The sequence below is a fragment of the Pogoniulus pusillus genome, chromosome 8 (assembly GCF_015220805.1).
Source record: "Pogoniulus pusillus isolate bPogPus1 chromosome 8, bPogPus1.pri, whole genome shotgun sequence".
In the NCBI taxonomy this organism is placed as follows: domain Eukaryota; kingdom Metazoa; phylum Chordata; class Aves; order Piciformes; family Lybiidae; genus Pogoniulus; species Pogoniulus pusillus.
This window is the reverse complement of record NC_087271.1, coordinates 2,987,215-3,000,954: the sequence shown is the minus strand read 5'-3', so window position 1 is coordinate 3,000,954 and position 13,740 is coordinate 2,987,215. Positions and strand designations below refer to the sequence as shown.

General features: G+C 47.3%; 1 protein-coding gene across 19 annotated transcripts in view; it reads right to left on the bottom strand.

The window, feature by feature from the left end:
• Positions 1–13,740, bottom strand: part of NFIA (nuclear factor I A) — a 422,658-nt gene that overhangs the window by 90,311 nt on the left and 318,607 nt on the right. For all 19 annotated transcript variants that reach the window (XM_064147011.1, XM_064147013.1, XM_064147002.1 and 16 more), the window contains one exon: positions 1,774–1,891. In XM_064147011.1, the coding sequence (XP_064003081.1) occupies positions 1,774–1,891 (118 nt within the window). The remainder of the gene's footprint in view (positions 1–1,773; positions 1,892–13,740) is intronic.

Here is a 13,740-nt window from a genome sequence, read left to right as displayed (position 1 = left end):
CTGTATTTAAGAATGTTTTATTTTTTTTTTACTGACTGGGAACAGCCTAATGAGAGGAAAACAAACATATTACCAAGTTATTAACTACCCATGCTGTTTATAATTAGCTCCTTATCAGTGGTAGCTATTTGCAGAAGAATAGAAGAGCAACAACTGAGCTCTTAAGTAACATTAATAACCTCACTTTTTTTGCTTCTGGAGTCACAAGCAAATCCTACCTGAGAAGGGTGCTAATGATTAGCACTGTTGCAGTAGGCAAAAAAAAATCTCCCAAAGCAGAAAGTTTGTAATTGCTGTGTAATGGGAATTGTAGTCACCGAGCTTCATAATGTGCACACTAAGTGCAAGGTGCAGAATGCTCTTCCAATCACTGCAAGCTCTAAGAAGTTACTGCTAAGAGCCTGTGCTAGTTTGAGCCTAGCTGGGATGTTTTAATGAGCAGAATTAGATGCTAGGCTGTGAAGAGGAAACAATGGTGATGGCTGCTGCACTCATAGACTTGCTGAGATATACAAGAACACAAACATAGATAATACAGCTGCTCTTGGGTTCTGGGGGTTGTATGCACTTCTCTCCCTAACCTGCCTGACTAATCCCTCTGCTTCCTAACCCCCTTGGCTGACCCTCCAAACTCACCTTGAACATAAGGCAAAGTCTGGGGTAAGGTAGAAGGGTGGGAAGAAGGTGGAAGTGTGGTTGAGAGCCCCTCCTGGGGCCTCAGGTCTCTGGAAGGGCCGCTGTGTTTCTGTATTACTTTTTAACGTGTCCATTTCTGTCTGTAGCTGCATACATTGTAACTATCTGCTTGTATGTTGTGCTAAGCTGTAAATACAAAGCTTCGTTCTTCAATTTCCAGGAGCTGAGTCTAGTTTGGGTGATTTTCTTAAGCGTGTGAGGGGGCAGGTAACACCCAAACCACCACAGTCTCCTTCTAAAGATATTTTGTTTTAAATAAAACCAACAGCTACATTCAAGTTCCAGAGACTTTGCACGTGTGCACTTGCTTACTGCAAAGCTGGTGGCACTGCAGACCGAGGCAAAAATGTAAGAGGACCCTGGACTGAAGTTAGACTTTCTTGTCATGTCTCTGAAATAAGTGATCTATTTCGGCTGTAGGGGGAAAAAAAGAAATCAATCTTGTTCCTTAATAGTGTTCAAGACTATGAGAGCAACTGGGCTTGTTTATAAATCTGATCTCATGGATGGTTAAAAGTAAATACTGAAAAAACATCCTTGTCTGATAGCTGGCATCTAAGTGAAAATCAAAATCAGACTGGCTAGTCATCTGCATTAACAACCCAGCTTTCCAAAGGCTGAGTCATGAATGCTACATGAAAACTAGAATGCAAAACAGGCTGAGGTCCTAAACCACCTTAGTTTCTCAGACAACACTTTTAACAGTAAGAAAATGAATGTAAGTATATCTTAAGGCTTTTCTGCTAAGACAAAGTGGCACATTTCAATGTGTTTCACATTTTCTTCTGCCACGAGTGAAAGAACCTCCAACAGTTCCAGTGGAACCTCTCCCGGTGCACTGAGATACAAGCCAGAAGTTACACAAGTCAGCAAAGCAGTTTTTCCTAGAAGCCTGTGCATATAAAAAGAACTTTAACAGCAATCCAGCTGAACATTCAGCAATGTGAATCTGAAACTGCTCCACATCTCGAGGCCCCCAAACAGCTTGTCAAAGAATTTAATGGTTACTCTCCCAGATGAGTAATGATGCTAGTCTGGGTTCCTGAGTAACCTGGTAGTAGGCAGAGATTAAATTACCTGGTAGAGGATGTGCTAGGTAAAGACCTCCTCATTGCTCCTGGGCTCATGCTGTAGTATGAAGAACTTTCCAAATCTGAGAGGGAGAAATTAGGGCCTGTTCCTGCAGCTATTGGTGCTGGGGAGACAAAAGAGATTGCAGTCAGTAAGCCATATGAATACACCATGAGCTGCACTTCAAAATCATCATCTTCTTCCTCAGGAGTGTGTTTAGTTTCACAGTGAGAACAGGTGGGACATGGAAATTAGAATGTGCTAATGTTAACTGGCACTGCAATCAAGAGGAGGCAGATTTTATCAAGAATACAACATTCCATGACAGACTCCTCCTTACCTTGCTCCAAAACTACTGCCTTTTTAAAAACAAAACCAAACCATTGCAGCAAGACTCTCTCTAAGCGCTGCTTTTTTATTAGTACCACTTTAACATTTAATGAAACTTGTTGCTTTTAGGACAACATTGCATATATTGGCATAGTTACAAATAGGCTGCCTCATCCCTGTGGTGTGCTTAGCATAATCTATAAGCAGTATCGGCAGAGAAATACACACCTCAGGACCTTTGCTATATATGTGATGTACATCAACAAGTACAGAGGTTACAAATGCTCCTTGGAGAAAGCACACAAACAGATGAGAAACTTGAGTTCTGTTCTGGCTGTGAACATCTGAGCTTTTCTCTGGCCTCTCCCCCAGCTAAAGCAGAGCTAAAGACATCTGTGGTATGCCTCTTGAAAACTTCCATCCAGCAGTCAGCTCCCACTGCTGACCTCTTGTTACCATACCCAGCATCTAAGCTTTACTGCACCCCTGGATCCCACTGGCCCTCTCAGCCACAGGGGCACTATTGTCCCATGGACAGCTTGTTGTCCCACCAGGACTTCCAGGTCATTCTCTACAGGACTGCTGTAATGAAATTAGAACCATAGAACGGTTTAGTTTGGAAGAGACCTCAAGGATCATCCAGTTCCAACTCCCTGCCATAGGCAGGGACACCTCCCACTAGAACAGGTTGCTCAAGGTCTCATCCAACCTGGCCTTGAACACCTCCAGGCTCCAACAGTTCCATGTCCCTCATATGCTGGGGGCTCCAGATAGGGAGTACTCCAGGTGGGGTCTGAGGAGAGCAGAGTAAAGGGGCAGAATCCCCTCCCGTGCCCTGCTGGCCACACTGCTCTTGCTGCAGCCCAGCACAGGGCCACTGTTGCTGCTGTTCAATTGTTTGTTTATATACAATCATCATAAGTGAGCAGAAAAAAGCAGCTAAACAGAGCAGAGTTCAACCTAAGACAAGAAGCCCAACCAGCACCCGTGGGTAATATTAGGAGTAATCATTGAGCTAGTCCTATCGAACCGGGGGGCCACCAGGCCCCCCGGCCTTTGAAATCCCACTCCCAATCACCCGGTGTGCACCATGGGGACTCACCAGTGACGACAGGAAGAGGATCCCTCTGCCCAGTTGGGCAAACTGAAGGCTCAGAGCTTCACAGCACCAATTAAAAAGGGGAGTGGGCAGGGAGGGCAAAGTGGTCACACCTGGGGTGGGAGGAGACTCCAACAGCACCCAGGTGCTCTGAGTTAGGGGAAAAGTGGTGTCAAGTGGAAGAGGGCCAGAGGTCATACAATCAACCAGGTTGGAAGAGACCTACATGATCACCTAGTCCAACCTAGTACCCAGCCCTAGCCAATCAACCAGACCATGGCACTACGTGGAAAATAGGGTGGAAAGGGGGAGGTGGTGCTGAAAGGAGGGAGATGGAAAGAGGAAGATGGGGAAAAGGAAGGAGATGGAGAGGAAAGGAGGAAGATGGAAGGAAAGAGGAAGATGAAAGGAAGGAAATGGAAAGAAAAGAAGGAAAATAGGGGGAAATGGATGGAGAGGAAAGGATGGAGATGGGGGAGAAGTGGGGTAAAAAAATAACGAAAATCAAAACTGGACTGTAAAAAGAAAAAGGTGGTCCTGGTCTGGCAGGGGGGTTGGACTGGATGATCTTTCAAGGTCCCTTCCAGCCCCTCACATTCTGTGTGATTCTGTGTAAGGAATATGCATACCTTTGATTGCCCTTTCCTAGAGCCTTGGCTCTACATCAAGACCTTATGAATTCCTATACACCCTGAAGTTTGAAGGCACAAAGCTACAGACTCCATGTGCCATACTGTGGGAAGAAGAGGCAAGGAATGGAGCAGATTAATGTTAAAGTGAAAAATGCATTTCACCAAAACCAGAAGAACAAAAAACCAAACCAAGGCACTCTAAGGCAAATGGTAGCATACCCACTGCTGCTGTTCCAGTGCTATTTACAGGACAATGCGACTCTGGGAGCTGACAATTGCAGATCATAACATTCTCTCACATTTCAGAGGCACCGGAAAAGGGGACGCACTCGCACAATAAAACGCACAAGTTGGCCTGGAACCTATTGTCTGAGAGCCCTGATTCACAGCAACAAAGGCAAAGCAGTCTCAATGCCACACAAGGATGCTGAGCCAAGTTTAATCTTTGGTCTGAGAATCTGGCCCTTTTTCAAACGTGAAAAAGTCTTTCACTCCAACGGGGCAGGAGTGAGGAAATGAAGACAGGATAGCTCCTATCACCCAGCTAACATGTCTGGGCTCCAACACAGGCTTCTGGGAGTGTTGCCATTGACTGTAATGGGGCCAGTATTTCACCCCAAGTCTTAAGGAGCTCACAATGTCAGATTTGACAGAGGAATAATGTAGCTCTGCAGCTGCCTCATCATCCCCAGAAGACAATTAGTTGTTGTTTGGCAAGGATCTTTTAAGAACGTCATTGAGACAGAAAGGGAACAGCCTGGATAGCCACGGAGCTTGAAAAGCACGGGATGGAAAATGCAGCACGCCATTAAAAGTGGAGAAAATCTGGATCGAGCATTAACAGGAATGAAGTTGGGAAGTACTTTCTGACAAGGACACTCAAGCCCTTTGTTATCTTCTCTTAACTCTCCTGGGCTTCCTGCACACCAGGTATATGAGAGGGTGTGTTAACAGAAAGAAAGAAAAATTAAGCGCGGTAACATTAACTCCTTTTATCAATTTGTGCTTTCTGCAACAGCTTCCTGACAGCAGCTACAAGGGGCTGTAAAACTGATGAATTTGCATGGAAAAAGAAACCGGTGTAAGTAATTTGTGTAAAAGGTAACACGGACATGGACTGCTATAATTTAGACACCCTGCAGATAGCAGACTGCTGCAGTGCGAGCAGTTATGGGTTAGAAAAATGACCACACTGCAGTCAGTCTGACTTGAATGGAAATCAATCATAAAGGTACTCGCTGCAGCATCTACTCCACAGTTTTCAGCAACTTCCTTGCCAAACAGATTTGTGCTCTGTAAACCCTTTGCTGATCAATTCCTCTGCACTCTCTGCATACCCATGCCTAACTTTCAGGTTAAGCACCACTGTTTTCCAAACAGGAACATAAAAAGGCAAGCACTAAATTAAAGCACCGTTTGTTTCTGAGGCATGATGAATTTTCTAGCCACTGCAAGATTTATGAACCAGTTTTATTTCAAACAGATAAGGTATCTAGATAATGCTTCTCTTCTTTCTCTTACTTCCTCCTGTTTATTGCTCTCTCCCCAAATCCTGGACGTTTCTGTTCCAACCCTTGAATTGGTCCTATAGAAAAATGAAATGTATCTCTAGAGCAGGGGTGGAGTAGGAACAACGTACTGCTAACACTGTGTAAACTCAGCACAAAGCAGAAGGGGTTTAATCACACAGTAATTTCCGCCTGGGTAGCTAACATGAAGAATGCTTTGTTTGCCACAGGCCAAACCACCTTGCCAGAGCGAGGAGCCTGTCTGCAATCCGAGGGCTCAGGAACAAAACCCACCTCTAATATAGACCAGCGGATCTAAGAGCAGAGGTCAAAGTGGTTGCCTGGCCCATGCCGGTGAGTACCTAAAAGCCTCTCCACAGGAACCATGATCCTGCCACAACCAGCTCAAGGTCTCTGGCCCTGCAAGAACTGTGGCAAATGTTTCACAGGGCTAAGGTGCTCTGAAATCCCTCCTCTTGCCTGCCTGCAAGGCACATACTTGGTGCCTACCTTTCAGTAAAGGGTAGTTGTACTTTCACTCGCAGTTACCCCACTAACTATCCTAAAACACGGCAATGTGCCAACTTGTAGAGCCCACACTGAGACTGCCAGGAAGAGGTTAACGCTTTTCATCCTCGTGGTGGAAAGTTGCTTCCTGTTCCCGGCTGGAATTTGGTTGAAGCTCTCTGTGCTTTCTGTCTCTGCTTCAGCCTGGGCAAGCTGAGCCCCACCTTGCAGCTCCTGCGTGGGCTTTGGCTGCGGGGAGCTCGCTGCCTGGCATCTGCCTCCTCTCCTCACCCTCATGTTTTGCAGTACAACGCCCCATGGGAGTGGGCACTGGGCAGCCGGCCCAGCCAGGAGGCATCTGAGCCTGCTTCAAATGGCTTTTCATGCTGCCTTTGTGGACTGCCCACCTCACTCAGGCTCAGAAAGCTGCTGGAAGGGAACACTTGCGTTTATTTGCAGGACTCCCTGCCAAAGGCTGCAGCTCCAGAGCAGGCAAAGAGGTCACAGTGGTGCAGATGGTGTCAAAACTCTGTCTAAACGAAACATCTTCATTGTGGCACCTGATAATCCACTGTGCAATCTCCCTGCACCCCTGTTCTTACACCTAGAAATATGCTCTGGCCCCACAAGAAGCAGTGGCATGGTTGGGAAACTCCCCTCCAGCGCAGCTGGCTGTTACATGCTGCAGCCTGCAGAAACTCCAAGCAACAACACTAAACCCACACCATTTCCCCGCTAAGAAATGCTCTGCAGCAAAGTGACCTTCTGATAGCTCAGGAACATCTCTCAAACAGGAAAGGATGTCAGAAGTTGCAGTTGTGAGTCAAAACAATAGTCTCCACCTACGTGCCAGCACCAAGATGTCATCTGACCCAGGGCTCTGACCTGGCGAGGGGTGAGGAGGAAAGACCCCTCTTCCCCTAACGCCCAGCCTGCTGACGTGCACAGGCTCTCTAAGCTCTCAGTTCAGCTGCTGGCATCACACACACACACAAATCCTTCTACAGATGGGACACATTTTGCCTGCTCTCGGGGGCTGCCCAAAAAGAGGAGGAGGAGGGTGGGTGTCCCTGCCTGAGCACCAGCACTGTGCTACTGGTGGGGGCCACCGGGCAGCACTGTCTCTGCCGCCAGCCTGCTCCTTTCACTGCCGGCTTCTTAGCTCAGATCTTCACCCGAAACGTCGGGAAAAATAACAGAGAAATTAACAAAAAGCCCTCTGACTTAACCCAATTGGAATATTTATTTTGAAAAATTTATTGAATTACAGAACAGGAAACCCACTAAATAAAAGCAGCCAGGCTGGCATTTGTCTGCCTTGGAATACAGCTCTCTCTTTTAGCCCTGTTAGTATTTAGTTTCTCTTTTTCTCTCTCCCCCCCCCCAGTTTTTAGGTATTTATTTTTACAAAGGGGCTGGGATGTGACTGAGATGGTTACAAGTATAAGGCTGCAGCAAAGTGATAATGTGTTTAAGGTTAAATGGGAGAAACATGACATTTGACTAATAAACTTTTTCCTGTGTTGTGACTCCATAAACAAAGGGAAACACACTCTGCTGCTGCTGCTGCTGCTGCTGCTGCTGCCGCTGCTGCTGTTGCTGCTGCTGCACCGGGAGGAAAGGGGAGCTGGGTGCCTTTTTTTTCTGCAAAGCTTTTGTTTCCTACACACTGTATGGTTTAGTTTCAGAGGTTCTGCCCAATACAACAGATATGAAATGTGTGATGTTCGTTTTAAAATTACAAGTACAGCCTGCTATTGACCATCTAATTATGCTGAGTTCCATTTATAAACATAGCTAACCACTAAGTTTATAGAGACTTTTTGTGCTGCTTTAATAGGATATTGATCGAGAGCAAGGTTTGAGTGGACTGCCATTGAATTGTGTAATGGCATACAAAAGGCAAGGTCACGGCAACTGTTCACTCTATGCCTGCAGTCTATTTTTTATTATAATCCTTTCTTTATTTTTTTTACCCCTCTTCCTCTCACACCCAGGCCCACACAGTGTGGTTTGGATAGTGGTGCCCTGCTAAGGAATAGAGAGTATCTTTTTAAATGTTAATTTTCATGCTGCTGACTTTACCCTCACTACTGTAGTGCTTAGTATAGCAGAAAACACAGAGGCTGCTGTTTGGAGAGAGCTGCTTTCGCCCAGCCTGGCTTGCACACACATGCTCTGCGTGGAGGAGACTCTTCTCTTCTGGGCTGCAGGAAGGCAGCAGCGTCCTCCCTGCCACTGGCAGCTGTCTGCCTTGCCCAGACCCACCACGGGAGCTGGGGCACCCCACACCTTCCCACAGGCATCCAGCCTGTGCTGGGGCTGGCAGGCCTCTCCTGGCAGTTTGTTTTGGCTGTACCTGGTCACTGGACGGAAGGCGTGAGGAAGTTGTGCTTCCTCTGTCGCACCCACGCTCCGCGCCTGGAGCGGTGGCACACACTTTCATTTCTAGCTTTGCTTCCCAGCGGGGACAGCTTCAGCCCCTGCCTCCATTGCTAAAGCTGCTGCTAACCGAGTCTGGCACCCGCTGCATCCAGCAGCCTCACAACTGCAGGATCCTAAGCTTTCCAAAATGCCTTGGCCACAGAAGTACCTCTTACCTGTGGAGTTACTGTCTCAGGGGTAATTAGCAAGGCCATTCCTGGGTTTGCACAAGGGCATCAAGCAACTACACCTATGCCTCTGTGCTTCTGGTTTCACAGGCTCCTTAGAAGTCACCCTGCTTGCTCCATGCACACAACTGACATCTTGAGACTCAGAGTGTGGCATTTTCAGTCTAGGGTGCAGCCAGAATTCCCTTGTTTATCAGCACGAAGAATGATGTCATTTTGAGAAATAACACAGCACAAAACAAGTATGTTTGATTTGGCTCTAGCCAGTGTGCATAAATCCTAAATCTTTCTTCACATCCTGGGCAGTGCAGTTTATCTGGCTGCTTGAAGGACCTCCAAGGGAGGAGATCTTCCCAGCAGCTCTCTGTGCAGAACAAGCCAAGAGGGTAACAGCTTTCCCCATGCCTCTTTCCCTGCTCTAGCCTGCCACAGCCTCCCAGCCAAGAGGATGGGACTGTACACTTGGCAGTGCCTTGGCCACTGTGGCCACCTTTCTGCTGGCACCTTTTGCAGAGAGTATTCTCCAGTGCCCTGCAGATAGCTGCGCCCAGAGAGCAGAGTATTTTCCTAACAAAGGTGGAGAGGGAGAAGGATTTGCTTGGCCATCCGCTGGCTCACAAACCCATACTTCTCCAATGCTGCTTCTTCTGAGCCTTTTGTTGTCAGCCCAAACCTCTCTAGAGATGGAAGAATGAAGTCTCTATTATCTGAAGGGGTCTGCCCAGTATCTGGAGTGACAGACAACACTTAGAGAGTAGCTGACGCCCTTTGCCTGCTAATGATGTAAGAGAACTGACAGCACGGTCTGCAACACCCACATCAGACGGGGTGGGGAAGGGTCTATCTGTTTTTCATCTGGAACAGTATGCTCTGCTTTCTCTGTTTTACTGGGCTCTGCAAGATTCAGTAGCTGGGGAGCATTTCGAAACAAAATCTGCATCTATCGGAAGCAAGTTTCTGTTACCCAAACAGCCCAGACTTGTTCAATAGCTCCCAGAAACTGTGCTGATCAGCACTGATAGCTAAGACAGATAACGGCAGCAGCTGACCTTTCGTTTGATTAATTCATTGCCCAAATTTGCATGACGGAGACAACCGCCTATTACTTGAGACTCCTTGTCCTGGGGACCTCTGGGAACTTTACCGAGTAAACCTGGCACATCATTGCTACCAACAAGATGAGTTATAGAGAACGCAGCCATGGGCCGATAAACATGTGGCAAAAACACTTCTTTCTGTCATCAGATTATCAAAAGCAAGGATGGAAGGAAAAATGACAGTGGGCATGCACGACGATGACCTCTTTGTAAAGCAAACATGGAGCACACTCAGGGAGGTGTTCAAGGCCAGGCTGGATGAGGCCTTGAGCAACCTGTTCTAGTGGGAGGTGTCCCTGCCTATGGCAGGGGGTTGGAACTGGCTGAGCTTTGAGGCTCCTTCCAACCTAAACCATTCTGTGATTCTGTGAAGAGAGCAGAGACTAAACCTGAGGGCCTCCTACTCACAGATTCACAGAATGGCTTGGGCCTTAAAGACCATTTGGTTCCAAAGCCGCTGCCACAGGCAAGGACACCTTCCGCTAGGCCGGACTGCTCAAGGCCTCCTCCAACCTGGCCTTCAACACCTCCAGGGAGGGAGCATCCACAGCCTCCCTGGGCAACCTGTGCCAGTGTCTCACCACCCTCACTGCAAAGAATTTCTTTCTAATCTCCAGTCCGAGTCTCCCCTCGTCAAGCTTCAATCCATTCCTTCCTGTCATAGAATCATAGAATCAACCAGGTTGGAAGAGACCTCAAAGACCATCCAGTCCAACCTAGCACCCAGCCCTAACCAATCAACCAGACCATGGCACTAAGTGCCTCAGCCAGGCTTTTCTTGAAGACCCCCAGGGACGGTGCCTCCACCACCTCCCTGGGCAGCCCATTCCAATGGGAAATCACTCCCTCTGTGAAGAACTTCTTCCTAATATCCAGCCTATACCTACCCTGGCACAACTTGAGACTGTGTCCCCTTGTTCTATTGCTGCTTGCATGGGAGAAGAGGCCACCCCCCACCTGGCTACAATGCCCCTTCAGGTAGTTGTAGACAGTAATAAGATCACCCCTGAGCCTCCTCTTCTCCAGGCTAAACAGGCCCAGCTCCCTCAACCTCTCCTCATAGGATTTGTGCTCCAGGCCCCTCACCAGCTTTGTTGTCCTATCACAACAAGCCCTTTAAAAAAGTCCTTTAAAGGCTTTCTTGTAGGAGCCCTTCAGGTACTATGTTTAGGCAGGCTTATTAATTCCCTCACTGTGGTGGCCTCTGAAGGAGGTTTTTAGGAAGTGAAAAAAGAAGAGATTGGACTGAGGACATCCTGATGCCTCAAGCTCCAGGCTGTTAATGTGGTGAGCCCGGCTGGTGGCTGCTCATAAGCCGAACTCCCCAGCAGGAAAGTATCCTACAGACTGGTCTCGACTCCAGACGTGGGAACACACAGACAACCCAGTAAGGGTTATATTGAAAAGCACAGTCTTTAACCTTGCCTGCCAGCACAGGCAAACACGCAGCAATTACTTTGTTGCTGTGTTATGTTAAATAGTTCCTTGAATATGAGCATGTGAATTCGTAGTGACTTCACTGGGAACCTGTTGCTAGACTCTACACTAAACATACCCTACTGGGTAGCCACAGCATGTCAGGCTGTGGGCTTCTCAGACCTCATAAAGTAAACAAGGTTACGGCTGGTCAGAACATGTCTGGGGCATCTCCAAGGAAAATCCAGGGTGCTATCAAAAGCAGCATAGCTAAATCAGTTGCTGGCACTCTTCCCTCTGAGTCAGTTCTGAAGTGATATCCCGATATGCTTTGGGGACACTATTTTTGGTAGAGGTGCTGGCTCTTAGACAGGATATAAAACCGAGGTCTTGACCTTTCAGGATTATTAAAGAGCCCATGAAAAGGAGTGCAAACTCCTGTGTCTGGAACAGATAAAAGCTGACTCTCTTTATTTTGCCCACCAACACCTGCTTTCTTACTTCAGATAAAGTTTGTGCCCGTCCTGCTCCCTCCCTGTGTGCAGGTGCCCCACCCTCGGTGCACTTCAACAGCAGCATCTCAGACACAGCTCATGGTTTGCAAGCCATGCTGGATGCTAGGGGTTCTGAGACACAATGTTTTAGTTCAGTTACAATAAAATAGAATGGAAAATTAATAAGCATGAAACATGACGCTGATGAGATCAATGCCAGACTCCCAGGGAGGCTGGGACTGGGGCTGGCTGTGAAGTCTCAAGTCCTGAACGGGGACACTTTCCTAGCAACCCTGTCCTGTGCACACATGAAGCACGGCTGACAGAGTCCAGAGGCAGTTCTGCTGTGTAGGGCTCCTACAGCAAAGATAAGATTGTGGTGAAGTGGGATGCCTTGCAGAGGGGGAGGGTGAATCCTTCTGGATTTCAAAACCCTTACGCTGCCACACTAAAATAAAGTGACATAACATGGGATGTTCCAAGGCTGGTGATAACTTGGTTTTGTCCACCATGGCTGCAAGTACCAGCAACTCAGTGTACCCAGTCCTGTGAGTCAGATGTGAAAGTCTCTGTTTAAACCCTTCAGTAAGTGAATTGATTTCCACATGTGCCGAGCACTCAGCAGCTCCTCTTGACTTCTAAGCCCTCTTAACTGTCCTTCTCACAAAATTCCCACCAGCTGTCAGGAAAGAAAACTTGGGACAAATATCTGCCTCAACCTTTTTCTTTCTGTCTCTCTCTCTGGCACATAGGATTCTGACATTCATGTATCCCCCACTTGCCATGCTTTCCTTGTAGCATCCTATTTTTGAATAGAAAGCCAATTTACTGCTAGCACGAGTGCTTCCAAAAGAGGAAAAACCCCAGGAAGATCCTTACAGAAACTCTGTGTTCTGACTCAAAACCACAGATTCTCCGCTAGATTTGTGCCAGTTAGACTCCAGCACCAGAAGGACTTAAGCTACTTGCTCAGAGTCAGCACACAAACAAATATTCCTGCTGCCTAGGAGCAGAACCATTTTTATCCCTGTCTGTGCTAACCCTAAGGTTTTAAAGTGGCACACAGCTGAGTGGTTCAGCTGGGGCAGAAGTGATGGGTGACAATGGGATGCTGCTGCACAGCTGAAAAAAATCCCCAAAGCACCAGTAGTCTCCCTGCAAGGGACTGTCTATATTCTCTCCTTGGACTATCTGGATTATGTCATAGCAAAATACAATCAATGCACCTTTGATCAATGGAGCAGGGTGGTGACAGGTACTCTTAATTCACTGTTGTTAGTGAGTATTGACAAGCCTGTAATGGTCATGCTGCAGTGTGTCATTCATGCTGGGGGCATTAGCATTCTTTAAAGGTCAAAAAACAAATCCTCCCAGAAGACAAAATTCCATACAGCTAATGGAAAGTGCAGGCTTGGCAAAGCCAAGATGTGCACCTCTGCACAACTGAGATTGTCAGAGCTGAAGCTGGTGCAGTGGTTGGCATTAGTAATCAGTTCATCACTTTGCAGGTGTACAAACACATAGACCCATGGCATTGCTGAACATAATGTGCAAAAGTGGCCTAAGAAAATTTCTAGGCTTCCGTGTGCACAGAGCAGGTCATTTCTAGGGGTCTGGTTGAAGCACAGCCCTGGGTAAACTACTCTTTGTAGGCATTTATCTGCGTTCTGAGCCTGCCCATTCTCAGCTGGGTACCAGACGAGTTTATCAACTGGCAGAATTTAGTTTGTTAATAAATTGATATTGGTTTTATAAATGTATACATTTATTTATATTTTTATTATAGAGAGCTTTAGATTACTGTATAAATATTTATACATTTATAAATGACACTGTTTCGTTTTCCCACATTAAAACACCTGACACATAAACACTGTCTACTGGTAAAAACCATGAGAGTGGTGAGAGCCTGGAATGGGTTGCCCAGGTTTGAGGCCCCATCCCTGGAGGTGTTTAAGGCCAGGCAGGATGAGGCTGTGGCCAGCCTGATACAGAGTAGGGTGTCCCTGCCCAGGGCAGGGGGGTTGGAACTAGATGATCCTTGTGGTCCTTTCCAACCCTGACTGATTCTATGGTAAGTTCTTCACCATGGGGATGTTGAGACCCTGAAATGGGTTGCCCAGGGAGGTGGTTGAGGCCCCATGCCTGGAGGTGTTTAAGGCCAGGCTGGCTGAGGCTGTGGGCAGCCTGGTCTAGGGTAGGGTGTCCCTGCCCATGGCAGGGGGGCTGGAACTAGATGATCCTTGTGATCCCTTTCAACCCTGACTGATTCTACGAC